The following is a 17,501-nucleotide window of genomic DNA, read 5'->3' on the forward strand; positions in this document are numbered from 1 at the left end:
ATTCATTCTAAATTTATGTGTAACAGGAAAATTACTGTGTGATAAAGAAAAAAAATATTTTTTTTATCTTTCTACTCTTAGACCAATAAAAATTTATGTGATCTTAAACTAGTATCCGAGTTTCTGTTTTAATTGCGCTCTATTATTTCCGTTTCGTGATCACGTAATATGCACATATTAATATTACAAAATCATGAAAAAGCAATAATTGTTTATCTCCATAACTGATAATACATATGAATCATATTCAAATGATATCAACAATACTATGATTAAGTTTTGAACGAATATCACCTTCAAATTTAAAATTATTGCACACCATACCGAGATATTGAGACAAATATATATTTTTCGTATAGTTATTAGTAATTCTCATACAATATATTTTGATTTAAATAATTAACTCGAGGTCGTAAAAAATGTTATACATTTTTATTATTACTCTAAAAGTTATTGTTTTAGCATCATTTTTCTATTCGTATGAAACTTACGTAACTGCATCAAATATTCGCGTCAAAAGGTCGGTAGCTGTACTTGACAAAGATCAGTTATGGGATGATGGTATTATCCCATATGAAGTAGATAATACATTGAGTGGTTCACACCGTAAACTATTAAAGCTAGCTATGGAGGAATGGGAACAATCAACTTGTATTCAATTTGTCGATAGAAATAATGAAACCGTTCCAAACTACTTATTAGTCAGTAGATCGGCATTGGGGTAATTATAATTCAACATTAATAATAAATAAAATTTCAATGCATATACTATCATTAATATATTTTTACTTAGGAGATGAATCATAAACACAGTAAAAAATATCATGCATATGTGTTAAAGACGGTGCGTGTTAATTTTTGTGTACTAATTATTTTCTGTTAAATCGAACTGTGTAATTTGAAAATTTTTAATTGATTTACTATTTACCACTTTAAAAGTGTTACTTATTAGTACGAAAGTTGAAATTATTAACATTTATCAATCGTTACTTTTAAAGTAATATAATAATTTATGTTGAAAACAATCCATACACGGAAAGAAATAATCGGTAGCTGCTACTGATTTCTATCCATGACGGCTACCGGAATAATGGGTAAAGGCTACTGAAAAATAATGGGTAGCGGCTACCGATCACCAATCAGTAGCTGCTACCGATTATTTTTTTCCGCGTAATAACTGGCATTTAATAAGTGTTGAATTTACTTCTTGCATTACATGAATTTTGTGTTATAATTCATCCGAATAGTTTGTTTTCTAAAACTATGTGGACCGTTTCTAACACTTAGATTATCTTGATTTATCACTATATTTTTCACTGTGTACAGTCATATATACTACACATATGATCCATATACGTATAATTTATGCCCAAATATAGATCATATACGGAAAATATTTAATCCGTACATGTGCCACATATATATTCGATATCGACGGCTAATTTTAATATATGCTCCATATATGTTTTATATCTGGACATATATGATTCATTTTAAACGGGATAGATTGACTAATTAATTTGAAGTATTGTTCTGATTTATTTGCACTAGTTGTGATTCCTATGTCGGTAAAACTCTTAATGGCCAAAATGATTTAAATTTGGGTAGTGGTTGTATGTCGTACAGAATTTTATTACATGAATTAGGACATATAATTGGTTTCTATCATGAACATAATCGTCCAGACCGTGATGAACATGTAATCATTAATATGAACAATGTCAAACCAGGTAATAAATATGTTCTGTTCCATTTTTAATTTTGCAATTGAAATTGATGCTGAAAATTTTTAACAGGAAATAGCTATAACTTCGATAAATTTTCATTTAGAGAAATAAATACACTTAATCAAAAATATGACTATCATTCAATAATGCATTACCGACGAAATGAATTTTCAATTGATAAGTTAAAAGATACAATAACTCCTATTGCATCAGCTTATAATGAAATTGATATAATTGGTAAAAAAGGGGAATTAAGTGAAACTGATATTACTGCTGCAAATCTACTTTATGAATGTCCTAGTATGTATTGGAAGTAAACAATTACTGAAATTTGCTTATATCAATTCATACATGGTATTTTCATGCAATTTTCACACTAAACCAATTGGTAAGCATTGAAAATAAGGGATAATTTGAAAAGCTTGATCCTTAGATTTTATGATTTGAGAAAGGCATTAAGAATTAAAATAGAATGCTGACGGAAACCGATCGATCTAATTTTTTGAGCAAGGGTGCTTATGGTAAAGTCGGAACTCTCGAAAAAAAGTCCAGTTGAATTTATACTAGCATCGATTTCGGTTTTTTTTTTTGATAGTGTAATTGTATGCAGGTGTACAATATACTTTGTGTATACGATACTTTCGGAATAATCCATACAAAAAAAAAAAAAATCGGCCCATTACTGGGTCATGAATGGCTGCCAATTTTCAAGCATCGGTCGAAGATCGGCTAAATATCGGATGATAACGGTATGCCAAGTATGGTAGTCGCAACCATTAGCCAATCGTGGCAATCAATTGTCGGCCAAAGTTTGGTATCAAGAGCACTTATTCAAACCGTTGGCCAACGAATGGCGGTTGATAGCGCGCTGTTTTATAAGCAAAAAGACGGCAGCCAATGATTTATCATGTGCGGGCCAAAATAGTTAGCTGTTTATTAGCCAATTATTGCAAATCAAGCATCGGCTGATCTATGGGAAAATTTCGAACTTCGGCGACTTTTTATGGGAACTCAACATCCCCAGTGAATTCTAATATTCAGATATTCATGTAGTAAATATTCACTAATTCTGCGTGGTACGTTTGTAGCATTGACAAAAAGTGAATATGCACTTGAGATTAGTGAAAAATCACTAATTCATGCTTAGAGAGTACTATATATTGGCTCTTTTACTTATTATCTGTCTTTTTGAGGAACAGAAGAGAAGAAGCTCGCCTTGCCACTAATATCTGTCTTTTATTTCCTGCCTTATAGTTTAGTCAACATGTGCCTTTTAGGTCAAAATTTTTTTTTCGCCTCGGAAAATTATGATCGAGGTGTCATTCAATTCGTCATCACATCTAGAAAATTTTGAAAAATTTGGAGTGGTGGTTGCAAAAATTAAAAAAGTTATAAATAACTTAGTAAAAAAAGGGGGTTTTGTTTTTTTGCGAATATCTCAAAAAGTATTTAAAATTTTTGAAATTTGAAAAAAGATCCAAAAAGAGGAAGAAATTTCCTAAAAAAGATTCCTCCCTACCGGAACTCTAAGACCAATATTTATAATTTTTCTAGAGCAAAAATTTCGAATACTTTTTGAGATATTCGCAAAAAACAAATCCCCTTTTATTTTTTTACTAAATTGTTTATAATTTTTGCAAGTGCCACTCCAAATTTTTCAAAAAGTTTCTAGATGTGATGACAAATCGAATGACACTTCGATCATAATTTTCTGAAGCGAATAAAAAATTTTGACCTAAATGCACATGTTGACTAGACTGTTACTCTCTTAACGCCCTACATGCATTTTATACTTTTACTTAAAATTCTATTGCATCAAATTTTACGATATTCACATCATAATTTATACAAAAGAGCTTCAGACTTTGTGTTATTTAAGCTTGTTCTGCGATTTGAAAAAATACATCATTATTTCATTACAAGCTTACCAGCCATTGCTCCCCTAGTAGAAATAAATTCGAGGCGCTGACTAGCGCCTGGCTAGTTTGCCTAGAAATGAAATAAAAAATGGCGATATTCAATCCCATGATTCCCAATGATAAGTTATATATTGATCAAATACAAATAAACTGTTATAAATTATTATTTAAAAAAATTGAAACAGAAATTATTTGTAACAATTAAATTACTAATTTTAAATTTAATAATTATTGATAGTCTGAATAACTTAAAAACTTTTTTATTTAACATTCTTTTATTCAATTTTTTTTATGAAACGAATATAATAAAAAATAATACAACATAATTTATTTATTTTTTTAATATTTTAAAATTTGAATATTTTAACATTTATTAATTATGGTAACATTAAAATTATTATTTCTTCACATCATTAATGCTATTAATTAACTATCATTAATATTTAACAATTTAATATCGAGTATTTTTCTAGAAGTACACTACATTGTGATATTTTTTATCAAATCATCTAAATGACAATCTGCAATATTGGATTTTATTGCCCGAAGTCGGAGTTTGGTTATTGTATCAAGTCTTTTAATTATATCCATTATTAAAATTAATTATTTACTTATACACTGAGATAATAACAACATAACTACACAATTAATTTACATTTTAATATTTTTTCAAGTACTCATAATATTTATAAACATAATTTTCATTCTTTTAGTAGGTTATTTACTGTATACAATAAAATACACAGATACTAGCGTTCACGGATATTGGTTCAAGCAATATTTACGCATGAGTTGTAGGTGGCGCGATTTCTAGTTTTGCCTCGATATCGCTAGCGAGGGCCTAGTTTGTAATCTAGGCGGCCCTCGATTATTTCTACTAGGGTCATTTTATACGAATGTCATGTAATTCACGATTGTTTAATTTTATTGTAATCGCAGAATGTGGAGGAACTTTACGATATTTTAACGGAACTTTTGGATCATTAAATAATTCACTTAATGGTGAATATTGTCAATGGAGAATTACGGCAGCCCATGGAGAAAAAATTGCTGTTGTCATTACATCAATAAATATTGCAAAAAAAAAGATTTGTTCATCAGATTACTTAGCAATCATCGATGGATATTCGTTGAGACACCCTGTTCTAGGTTTACTATTTTTTTACACATATGAAAAAAAAAACAATAAACTCATGGTGATAATCAAAATTATTTTTACAGCACGTTTGTGCGGAAAAGGAAAAGCTTTGCAGCCATTAATTTCTACTGCTAATCATATGTTAGTAGAATACAGAAAAAAAACTTTAAATAAAAAGTACATTGGTTTTACAGCTTATTATTACAAAATTTGTGGTGATGACATAAACATTAACGACGAGAACAAATATTATTATTTAGAATCACCAAATTATCCTCATAAGTACGAAGCCAATAAAAAATGCATTTGGCATATAAATGCACCTCGAAATCGAAAAATTTCAGTCGAATTCGACTACTTCAAACTTGAGAATTCTGTTGATTGTAAAAATGATTTTTTAGAGATACGAGACGGAAATGGTGATAATTATTCTTCCCGGCTCATTGGAATTTATTGTCATAAAAATAGTCCAAGAAAAGTACTTTCAACTGAAAATAAATTATTTATTAAATTTGTTAGCAATGATAAAATAGAAAATTATGGATTTTCGGCCATTATTACTGTGAAAAACTAATAAAAATATATTATATATATCATATATAATATAGGGCAGATTAAACTGATTAGAAGTTTCAAAAAAAAAATATCTGTAGTGGCTTTAATATTATATTTTTGATAACAATTAAAATTTTCAGTAATTTAACTATGATTTCATTTATTTAATGTAGCATATGAAATTTCGCTTAAAGGGAACCACTAGTGTGAAATTTTGAAAAATCAATTTTTTTGCATATTCCGAAAGTTTATACTTTCAAAAATAACATACTCGAATTTCAAGTGCATGTCTCAAATAGTTTTTTTATTTTTCAATACTATACTTTCAACAACTGTCTGATTTACGCGATTAATGGCAATCGAAATTTCATTACAACACTCACTTTTTGCAACTCTGGTGGAAAACAAGGATATCTGCTTTAACGTTATTCAACTTTTTGCACCGTTTGATAAACAGCCGTTTAGGTTTCGCAACGCAGACCTCATAAAGCGCGCAAATCAGGTCTGCGTTGAATAAAAAAGTCTGAATTTTATCCAGAGTGTTATCTAATGTATTTAGGGGCATTATACTTAAAGGAAGTAAATATGCATTTTATTGACGAAAAAATCCCGGTGACTGCTGGGCTCGAACCCGCATTTAATATTTATTTTTAAAGGAATAAAGAATATTATTATTGTTGCAGCCATTTGTTATTACTATTGAGAAAAAAGCCCTGATTTAAAGAAACGATTCGAAACAATTTGCAATGTTAAATGCCCGTAAGAAGGACGAATCAAAAGTATTCGAAGTAATAAAAAGCAATAAAAAAGATTAAAAATTTTTTTTTTCTAATCGTTTTAAGGAGGTTCGACCGCAACTAGTGTGTCGAAGTAGTGTTTGAATTTTTTCGTTTGCTAAATTCTCCTAATAGTTATAAAAATTTATTATTTTAATTTATAATAACATAACGAATTCATAAATTAATATTTATTATTTATTTAATTAAAGAAAGTAATGAAATGACTTGGTTATTTTTGACTCATATGATTTAATAAAAAGATTTGGCAACAACGCGCTCTAACTTCTTACACATCGATATTCAAATTAAAGCGGGAAAATTTGTTTCTAATCTCGTCTCTCTTATTAATGTACATCTATCTTTGTTTTTTCTCTCAGCTGCTTCCGCGATGTTGCCAAACCCTCAATAACATGTATCTCTGTCGATGAACGAGATTAAATAATAAAGTTTAACTTGAATTATCTAAATAATTACAACGGTAACACTATATTGTTAAAATCTTATCATATTCTAAAAATATTCAAGTTTACGGCATGTGGTTTTTCATTTCTTAAACTTGGGAGGTTAATGATGAAAATACTCGAACAAGTCACGACGGGAGCTTGTCCGTCATAAGAGCCTACGTATAAGAACTTTAAAAACGTCATTTTTAAATCTTTTTTTCTAAAAAACTAGACGGTGGGTCATATTCAAATTTTGAGAATACATAGATAAAGTACTTATTTACATGTATACTTTCAAATCTTAAAGTTGGAAAATGTTTTTTACATTAGATTCGGTCGAACCTCCTTAAATCGTTTCTTTTCATAAGAAAGAATAAGCATCAAAGTTAAATTTCAAATTCGATACAAAAATTTTTTTTTAATTTTATTAAAAACAATATAATATATATTCAACTATAAATAAATTTGCATACAATATATATTTGCAATATTACAATAATAATAATAATATTTTACTTATTCAACAAATGTTATTTACAAAAAATATTCAAATATCTAAAGTATTTTGTTAAGTTTTTTATTGTTTCGTAAAAATATCGATAAAATTATCTTGAATTTATCTTAGCATTGAATTTAGCAATAAAATCCATTGCTTGATTATCTCCTTTTCGATGTTCTAAGGCACGAATTACATCAGTTGCTGTAAATAAACAATACATTATTTTTATAAAATCTAATAAATATTTTATTGTTTTTATTAATAGAATATTATTACTTTTATCTACTGGTCGTGATAATTTTAAATGAACTTGATCCAGAGAATCGATTCCAACATCATGACCGGTATCAGGAATATCACTAAACTGCAAAAATGCTTCTGCCATAAATCTAGTTCGTAGAAAATCTTTATCTTTAACCTCAAAAACTACAATTGCATTCTCAATACTCCTTTGTTCTGGAGTCAAAGAACTGCAACAAAATATTAAATGAATACATTAAAACTTGAATTTACGATATTTGTATCATGAAAAATAGTATTTATTTAGGAAAACTTTTTTTTTTTTTAAATACTTACATGTTAACAGTCTCATCAAAAAGAGGAAAAAGTGTTTCTTTCTGCACATGAGTTTTCGGTAATTTTACATCACAGAATTTTTCCTCCGGCAATAGTCTTATTTTTACGTACGAATCACATTTTCCTGAAATCCAAAAAAAAACCATCTTTAATTGAAAATACACAATGATTTCGGACTAATACCCTATATGGATCCCATAAACGAAGATCATGCACGGTGAAGGTGATTTTAAATTATCTACAAATTAATTATGAATTTTATATTATCCCATCATATAAAAAATTTAGTTGATATTCTTATGTATTCGTGTCATGCAACCCTTTTTTCATGTAAAGTGGATAAAAGTAAATTAGAAAATGGACAAGCATAACAAAGTAATTGATAGAGAGGAGCATAACAATTTGCATGACATTCGCTTTACATACTTGTCTTCATCTCTTTCAGTCTTTTAGTCGGTTGTTTACTCTTTGAATGTAGTTTGCGCTCAAGAGTAGACAGCTTGCCTATTAAATCTCCTATAAAATTTAAAGAAAACATCATTCCCGACTACCAAGTTATTTATTTACCATCAAATTATCATCTCAGCACAGGGATCTATTTTATCGACTATAAGTACCGTCATACCAACTTCCAGACTAAAATATTATCTTTCTTTCAATAACCAGTAAAATAGTTAAGCCATTCACTTCCTGATAGTAAACCACCAGTTATAACCATAGTTTAACTAAAATATTCTTTGCTATGGTATTCAAATGCATTCGAGTAGTTCTACAAAATTCGGTTAACTTTGCTGTCGAATTTTCATCATGCAATTCAAATTTTTCTATCCAGTTCTTCATAATGATTTTCCTGAATAATTTATTTAGTACAGAGTCGAGTCGCATTATGAACCCACCTACAGGGCTGTAGGGGGGATATAATTCTAAGAAGTCCTGTACCCCCATTTCTGCTCAGTAGTCAATTATATTTCCCCTACTTTACAAGTGTGTGAGTTCGTACACGGAAAAAAACAGGCGCTGCAACAGGATGCAGTCCTGTGGTAGCAGCAGGACCAAATCGTGTTGCAGCAATAAGATCATCATGTTACAGCAACAAGACACATCCTGTGAGAGCAATGGGATAAAATTCTGTCGCGTTATGAGTCCGCCCGATTGATGCCCGTATTTAATTTATAATTATAATTATATATTTAATTATAATTATAAATTAAATACGTATTCTATGATTATTATAGAAATAATATTCATTAAATATGTCACTCAAAGTTGTGTTTTGTATTTTATTAAAAACATAAAACGTATCATTAATCAACATTTAATTCGTCTCACCAATGTTCCAGTCTCATATCAAGAGACTGAAATTATTTTTTTTTAGTTTATGGAAAAGGTCTTCAAAAGAAATATGAGTCGACGAACCCATAACGAGCGGACTCATAACGTGACTCGGCTGTAAATTGTTGAAAATCATTGCATTATCAATTTCACATCCATTTTTTCATGGATACCGCTAAGAGTAACATTTTAACAACTTTTTATGACAGTAATGTTCAAGAGACTAACGACAGGAATCTCATAAATTTAGTGTAAAACAAAGAAAATTTCAAAAATAAACTGTTATACTAAGCTTTCGGGGTTATCATACTAATTTTACTATTCAAGGTACAGTAAGTCTGCGTTTAATCAAAAACAATTATAAATTAACTGTAAAACTGCTTGTCCCGAGACAGACAAATTCACTGTCCAACCCCGTGTTTTTAACATTTGCATGCTACTAAAAGTAAATTCGAAATATCTAACCAACAACAATAATTATCTGTTCATGAGGTTAAGCCGATTTTTTAACTTCCCACTAAGAAAATTGCAAATTTTCAAAAATTCGGGAAGTTATTGGTTTCACCCCGATTTGTCAAAATCGAAATTCCTACAGATGTCGACGTTTTGAGGTTCTAGGAAACTATTCTGACTATTTTCAAAATGATGTCCGAGTGTATGTATGTACGTACGTATGTAAATATTCTGTAACTTTTGAACGGATGAACCGATTTTGATATTCGAGGTGTCATTCGACGCGGCTTATTATTTACTATAAACACTGAAAATTTGAGCTTAATCGGTAAGGTACGTTCGGAGATATTTCAAAAATAAAATTTTTGCGAAAATGTTTTTTTTGAATAACTTTTAATTCGCTGGATGGATTGATTCCAAAATCTAATCAGCTCTAAAACTTTGTAAGCCGCGTCGAATGCTGCCTTAACAATCAAAATCGGTTCATTCGTTTAAGAGAAACCGTTAACAAAAGAATTAAAAAAAAAAAATTTTTTTGTATTTTGGAAAGTTTTCAAAAACGACTAGATGAATCAATTTCAAAATCTGATCAGTTGTAGAAATCAATAAAACGCGTCGATTGCCACCTTAAATATCTCAATCGGTTCGTTCGTTTGAGAGATATCGTTGTAGAAAAAATGGTAAAAAACGTTATTTTTCGGAAACAAAGGCATACAAAAGCATTTTCGAGCTCAGAGAGCTCGAAAATATATCCACAACAATTTTTCGAGCTCAAGGAGCTTGAAATGAGCGGGAAGTTTTGTGGCTGGCCTATAGGGTTAACCGACAGACCGATTTTTTTCTTTAAATAAAACGTATTATCACTTTTTTTTAAACTGTATATAATCGAAAATTAATCCATTTCACCTCATTTGGTTCTATAAATAATTTGTATAAGAATTAAATTCGCTCAGTAGCAACTAAAATACTTGTTTAGACATCAAGCGAACTGAATTTTGCAAAACAACCCATTCATAAAAAAATTTGGTTGAAGGCATGTTATTATTATGCTTCAACACATTGTATTAATTAAAGTGTGTAACTTACCATTACTATCCATAGGGCGGAGATTTCGGGCATTTAGAATTTGTACATTCAACGAATTGCTGATAAATTGGGCGCGAACGGTGAGCATTCCAAGTGAAGCTTCTTCAATATTTTTTTGTGCTTGTGCCCGTTCCAAATGATAGCGATGAATCAATTCCGCTGTTTCAAGTCCATGAAGACTAAGAAGCCGTTCTATTTTTTCTAAAATTTGTACATTAGCAGTCTCATCAGCACCCAAATTGAAAAATCTTATTAATGTATGTAAAGTACGATTAAGATTCGAATAAAATGACGGAGGTCTACGTCTTTCCAAGTTTGAATGCACAAGTTTATACAAAGTTTCTGACATTATTTCCCAGATAACCAAAAGAACACGTTCGAAATTGTCTTCATTAAGGCTATCATGCAATGTCGTGATATTTGAATCTAAATACTGTAGCAAACGATCCATTGCATTGCTCGTAGTGTCTATTAACTCAGCGCCTTCCATTAGATATCTACTCATAGCAGGCTGCATTTTACTTGCTACAACTTCAAGTAATTCGATTATTTTATTTTTTACAGTGTCCGTAGTATTGTTGATGAGAAGTTGCAGAGTTTGTCGACAACGGTCAGCTTCCTGTTGAGTTTTGTTTTCACTTAGACTATCAATGATGTCTTGAAGACCTAAATCATGAGTCAAGGGTTCGATTGAAGTTCTGATGTAGTCAATATTATTGATGGCAAAGCACCAAGCATTTGATACTTCAAATTTATTGTCGTAAACACTACTATTGTTTTCTGAGTTCTGAATTTGTTGATCGACTTTTTCAGCTTTTGATGCCATCATATCAGCATATGAAATAGTGCACTTACAAATGTCATCTATTATCTTAGCAATAAAGGTGTAGGAGCCTTCGATATCCGGCCAAGCTAATTGAGTCCAGAAGACTTTTATTTGGTAGAATATCGTTAAAGTATCAACGGCACTGGAACTGTACTGCACACTGGAGTCAACTGGTTGAAGTGTATCGAACTCAACAGCTCTTTCAATTCTTCTTAATGCTTTGTACACAGATATATCTAACCAATGCGAAACTCCGGCTCTAAACCATTCGTGGTAGCTTTGAATTTTCATTTGGTCAATTCCGTCGAGACAAAACATGTTACTTAAAACAGCGTATCGCTGTAGAGTGAGATACAGCTCGAATAATGTTGTACCTAATGTAAGTTCCGCTTCATCGTGACTGTCAACTTCAATTCGTTTTAATCGAAGACAGACGTCTTCAATAATTACCATACACATATCACTTATTCGTTTTTCATACATGATGTAAAGTGTACGTGCGTACGGGAAATTGATTTTTTTAATAAACATACGGTCATAAGTTTCCATTGCTCGCTGAAGATCTGCTCTAATTAATTGGATTACTTTTATTTGATACTTCAGTGCATCATCGTCACTATCACTGTCTGGAGTATTGTTATTCAATATATGATCAAACCTATAAATAGAAATGTCATAGTTTAAATCAACTTTATTTTGCTCATAACTTAATAGTGATAACGTTTTTATTTGTCGATGATAAGCAAAACATATTGTGCAATTTTATTATAGAACATAAATTATCTATATTATTAAAAGAATAAAGAAAATTTGGTGACAACTAGTTTTATGATACAACCAATTAAATTCATGGAATTTGTTACTCTGAGAAATATTTTTTAGATCACCTTTGCTGAGATATTTCTTAAATAAAAATTTACGAAAAAGAATTATACGGCAGTAATTAAAAAATTCGAGTATATTTTGGTTTATAATTATGTACAAAGTATTATTTTACAATTATGATTATAAAATAAAACTTACGATTTTAAGCCAGATAAAAATATTTGTCATATTAAGTTTTATAGGTGATAAAAAATTAAAAATACAATCTGGTAGCCGAAAGAGCAGTCAAATTTTTTAAAGTAAATAATATTTTTATTTAAAATATATTAGGTAATTTTAGTACTGATAATCTAATAGACGGAGAGAATTTTATAGTAATAGTTATTATCACCCTAGTGGATCCGAATTATGGTAAATCACTATAATTTACTGCAAATTTGCCGTAAAATACAGCGCTTTACTTAAATTACCATAAATTGTCGTAAATAACCGTATCATAAAATGCCGTATTTTACGGTAAAATACCGCAGTTGTGTCACAAATTTGATGTGAATTACCGAAATTTTACCTACATTTTCCGTAAAATGCGGTATTTTACCTAAATTGCCATAAATAACCTATTGTGTCATATTTCACGTTAAAATACTGCAGTATTGCTACAAATTTGACGATGGATTACCGAAATTGTACCTACATGTTTCGTAAAATGCGGTATTTTACCTAAACTACCGTAATATGCCGTTAATAACAGCATTGTGCCTATTTTACGGTAAAATACCACAGTTTCGCTGCAAAGTACTCGTAGGATTACCGCAATTTTACTTACATTTGCCGTAATATTCGGTATTTACCTAAATTGCCGTATTTTACGGTAACTTACAGTAATTCTTCTGAATACCGTAATAACGGTTTATGCGATAAATGACGGTAATTTACTGTGATTCGGATCTGCTAGGGCAAGTTATACTAAAATTTTCAAACTGTATTCGGTAGTAGTGAATAAAATTTAAATTATTAAATAAACAATCTGAATTGTAGTATCTACAAGCTATACGGCCAAACCTACAACCATATGATAAATCTACTCATTGCATTCGTGCGAGAAAGATGTATGTACTCGCTCTCATTAATAATGCGTCATAACCCAAGACTTACGTCGCCAATACAAGTATACCGCAAACCCTCGTTTTAATCATGTGTATCGAAAATAGCTATATCCTATCTTTCGTTTCAGAATTTTTATAACTTTGAAGGGTAACAGTTACCACCTTTGATTGTAATAATTATAATCTTCAATAGTTACAATTAGCATCTTCAATAATTGTCACCACCATTAATTGTTACTGTTATCATTATCATTGGTAAAACAAATTACAATAAAATTTTCTCTGTGCAGTTACATAGAGACTAAGGGTTCCTAAGAATAAATAAATGAAATAATTACCATTCAGCTCCGCCTTGAATTACTGAATACTCTAATGCCTTCATCACGTCAACTTTTGTATCATCTGGCTCAGGAAACCAGCCAAACATCTTTACAGGAAATAATTCAAAATCCTCAGGAACTCGAAGTGAAGAAATCGATGATAGGATCCTAATAAAAAATAAAAAATAATCATAATCATTAAATAAGTTTTAATGAATTTAATAAATAAATTTACCCTAAAATAGCGCCCATTTGTGTCATAACATTTTTATCACCAGGAGAAAGTCTTCTTATTTTTCTGATGCTGTTCAAACATGAATAAATAATTTTTCTCGTAGCATCCCAGAACAATTTTTCTTCGTCTTTCGAAAACAAACAATTTTCCAACGGTCTAAGTAATTCGACAGCGACTTTGTTAAAAACAGAAAAATGAAGCGGATGTTGCTGATGAATACGTGAGTATTCAACCCATTGCGCCAATGAAACATTTCTTGCTAACAATCCACGTTGCGCACTATGCTGAAGAATCAAAGCTTCAGCTGGAGCAGACCAACGACCACACCAACAATATTTTTCAACTTTTTCTGTTTCCAATTCATGAAGAAGTAAAATTCTAACTAGATGCCGGTGCTCTTGTGCTGCAACTTGAGTATTATGTTCTGCACTGAATGCCAGTCTGAGTTTAACGACACCCCGTCGTTTAGATTTATTTTTTTTTTCAAGTGAATACCATGTTGTGTGCCCAGTTACCGGAATGTCTTTCAATGGTATTTTGCATCGACCAATAAATTCATTATCATGACTACCAGTCGTCGCAGTAACAGCAATTTCTTTAGCTAGTTTTACTAACCCACGTACACCTTTAACGTCTTTTACTTTGCTCATTTTTTCCGGTACCGTTTCCGCTGCGTCAAAATCCCAAACTTCAAGACACAGAGTATCATTTTCAGCATCATCAAGAGGTAATTCAAAATGTTCCTCCCAAACTGGAGTCAATGTCGATGTCTTGACAGCCGTGTTGTATCTTCGAGTTGGTGCTGAGTCAAGATAAAGTGCACAAAATGGATCACTTTTGCCGTTTGAATCTTTTGAAATAAGCTCTTTAGCTTCTATTACTTCAACATTTAGATGCATTACCGGTGCCTAAAAATAGTTATATTCAATTTTAAATTACCATAAATTTCAATGAATGTAAATATAGACTTCATATTTATGTATACATTTTATTTTTAGATTTAACAAGTATTCGTTTAATTTACCTCCATGTTTTGAGTTTCCTCTATAACTTGTGAATGTACCTCGTTGTCAACCTTGAAAGCTTGCTGCAGATGGTTGAGCAAAGTTTCCCGTCCACACTCATTTGTAACATCATAACCGATTTGGTGTTGCGTCATATAAACAAGAGCCGTATAAAGTTCTTCGATCTAATAACAAATAATGTAAACAATTTAAGATACTATTTAATTGTAGTTGACGTCATTAGAAAATTTATTGACATAAAATTCTTTTATCTATTAATTGCACGTGCATAATAGTAAATATTTCATTTAATACTTTAAATTGCAGATAAATAGTTTAATAAAATCCTCTAATCGTAAACAGCCAATGAAGTCATGGAAATAGCAGAGGGGGGCAAACAGGGTACTCCCAAAATTTTATTAAAAATTATCTTGGTTTTTTAATATTTTTTAAACATTCACTAATCACTTTGGTAAATATACTTTATAGTAATTTTGTTTGTGTGAAAAAATAATATGAAATCAATTTAATATTTTTTCTTAACAATTTGCAATAATAGAATATCCAGGACACATCCTATGAGACAAACAGGACAAAATCCTGTTGCAGCAAGAGGGTAAGATACAAGTTTCATATAACAATTTTTTTCGCCAGTATAATAAAATTCAAAAATTTGAAAAAAGAATTCAGTTTGAAAAAAAATTAAAATTTTGAAAAATAATTTGAATTTTAAAATTTGAATTTTTTCCAAACTGAATTTTTTTTTTCTCGCCTCCGGGCGAAAAGCGTCAACTTTCGTCACGCTGTGCAAAACGAAGTTGCCGCTTTCCGACGCCGTCGAGGAGAAAAATAGTATACACACCTCGGAAAGTAAATAAGAAAGCCTCAGATCATATGTCATCTGAGACATTTCTTACTTTACTTCCCTAGGTGTGTAATATACTATTTTTTATTTTTGAATTTTATTATACTGAAAAAAAAAAAAAAGAATTAGTAGGGGAAGGAGGGTGCAAAATGGGCCCTTGGGGAAAATATCGGACTCATTTCGCCCCCGAATCATTTGAGGCCCGAGTCAAAAAATAATTCCGGTTTTAGGCCTCAAATGAAAGAATTTGACGTTTCCCTCAATGTGTCTTCACCATTTAAAATTCATATGGCACTCAAAATTTTAGGGGGCCCATTTTGCCCCCGCCCCCCTATCCCTACATGAAACTTGTACCTTATCCTATTGCTTCCACAGGATGTATCCTGTTGCTGTAACATGAAAATCTTGTTGCAGCGCCTGATTTTTTCTTTCCGAGTACCCGGGTCAAAAATAAAACTTGATTTAGTCTTGGTTTAACGAATCGAAATTTAGAGCCACTTTTCACAAGACAAACTGACTTGGTATAGACTTATTCGACTTGAATTATAAGGTGAAAAAGTCAAAACTAATGTGAAATGAGAAGAGACAATTTTACACTAAAAAAAACTGCTTGATTTTGGTTTGGTTGATCAAGTCTAAAGTAAAGCGAATAAATAACTTTTTTTCGACTCATTTGAGCAAGTTAAAAGTGAGGTGAATGACTGTCGAGCTTGAAGTGAAAATGAATAAATTCAAATTAAGATGAAAAAAGTTGTAACAGTTTACAAAAAATCAATTGAAGTCAAAAAAGTCGAGATCTTTTTAAAAAATCGTCGATAAATCAATAACTTCAAAAGACAATAAGGTGAAGCGAGCCTGAAATGAGTTCTATTTTTAACCCGGCTTTTCTTTATGTAAAGTACTTACATGAAAATTTAATTTAATCACATTTATATAAAATTTACAATTTTTTTTTTTCAACGTTTTTAGGGGGTTACCCATTTTACCCGCGAAAAATGAAATTTTTTTTTTTTTTAATGACAGCTGGAAATTTTTTCTCTTTTAAATATCATTAAAAAAAAAGATTTAACGTATTTGAGTATCCGAAAACTAGAATTCCCTTGAGTGCCCCCCCCCCTCCCTCCCGCCTCTATAAATAAAAAAAAAATTTTAAATCTCAGTTTTTTAATTCTTACCGTCATTGCACGAAGAATCGCATTAGTTTTACGTTCTAATTCCGCTTTTGGAATACCTCGAAAGGTATTCTTACTACGGATACTTGTATTCATCCCTCCAAATGTTTTTGTTACGACCATGATAGTAAATTAGTCGAAAATTTTTTTATTGTCATTAATTACCACAACACAAAAAAATTTTTTTTTTCCACCATTAATTTTTCATCATTTTCATTAATTAAATTTATTTACCAAAGATTCCAAATAGTTCGTTAATAAATACACTTGAAATAATGCTGAATTATAAAAAAATATTAAAAAACTATTAATAAATGAATAACTACTATTGAACCTAATTCTCAAAAACTTTAAACAATTTTTAAAAATTTAATTTTGAATCTTAAAGAATGATTCAACGCCTCTATCTGAAGATTATCAACGACACATATGTTAACTTTTCGCATTAAAAAAAAAAAAAAAATCCACACGCTGTAATTCTTACAACAAATATGAACTTCGTCTGTGACCTTTCCTATCGATAATCCTCAACCAACGAGCCCCACTTTTCCCCGCGCATATCCGATTATACGAATGTTCAAAGTTTTAATTGTTAATGAGTACTCAGTCATTAAAAAAAATTGAATGCAAGTTAAAATGTA

The 17,501-nt window shown here is 30.4% G+C and overlaps 2 protein-coding genes across 7 annotated transcripts in view; one reads left to right on the forward strand and one right to left on the reverse strand.

Moving 5' to 3' along the window:
* Positions 1-300: 300 nt before the first annotated feature.
* On the forward strand, positions 301-5,487 carry LOC103579948 (dorsal-ventral patterning protein tolloid). The gene is made up of 5 exons (XM_008561514.3): positions 301-721; positions 1,552-1,730; positions 1,797-2,027; positions 4,586-4,795; positions 4,868-5,487. Exons 1-5 carry the CDS (start codon positions 420-422, stop codon positions 5,356-5,358), a joined length of 1,413 nt encoding a protein of 470 aa, XP_008559736.1. The 5' UTR covers positions 301-419; the 3' UTR covers positions 5,359-5,487.
* Positions 5,488-5,580: 93 nt separating this feature from the next.
* The window catches only part of LOC103579946 (protein unc-13 homolog 4B), a 35,778-nt gene continuing 23,857 nt past the window's right edge, over positions 5,581-17,501 (reverse strand). For 4 of the 6 annotated variants that reach the window (XM_014439630.2, XM_008561511.3, XM_014439632.2 and 1 more), the window contains 8 exons: positions 14,844-15,008; positions 13,820-14,727; positions 13,603-13,752; positions 10,508-11,991; positions 8,063-8,152; positions 7,637-7,760; positions 7,337-7,530; positions 5,581-7,261 (listed from right to left, as the gene is read on the reverse strand). In XM_014439630.2, coding sequence (XP_014295116.1) covers positions 7,167-7,261; positions 7,337-7,530; positions 7,637-7,760; positions 8,063-8,152; positions 10,508-11,991; positions 13,603-13,752; positions 13,820-14,727; positions 14,844-15,008 — 3,210 coding nt within the window. In that variant the 3' untranslated portion in view covers positions 5,581-7,166. Of the gene's footprint in view, positions 7,262-7,336; positions 7,531-7,636; positions 7,761-8,062; positions 8,153-10,507; positions 11,992-13,602; positions 13,753-13,819; positions 14,728-14,843; positions 15,009-16,863; positions 17,139-17,501 lie in introns of all 6 variants that reach the window. The other 2 variants (XM_014439634.2, XM_014439631.2) reach the window with 2 other exon arrangements.

This window comes from Microplitis demolitor, chromosome 5, assembly GCF_026212275.2.
Source record: "Microplitis demolitor isolate Queensland-Clemson2020A chromosome 5, iyMicDemo2.1a, whole genome shotgun sequence".
NCBI classification, from domain to species: Eukaryota; Metazoa; Arthropoda; class Insecta; order Hymenoptera; family Braconidae; genus Microplitis; species Microplitis demolitor.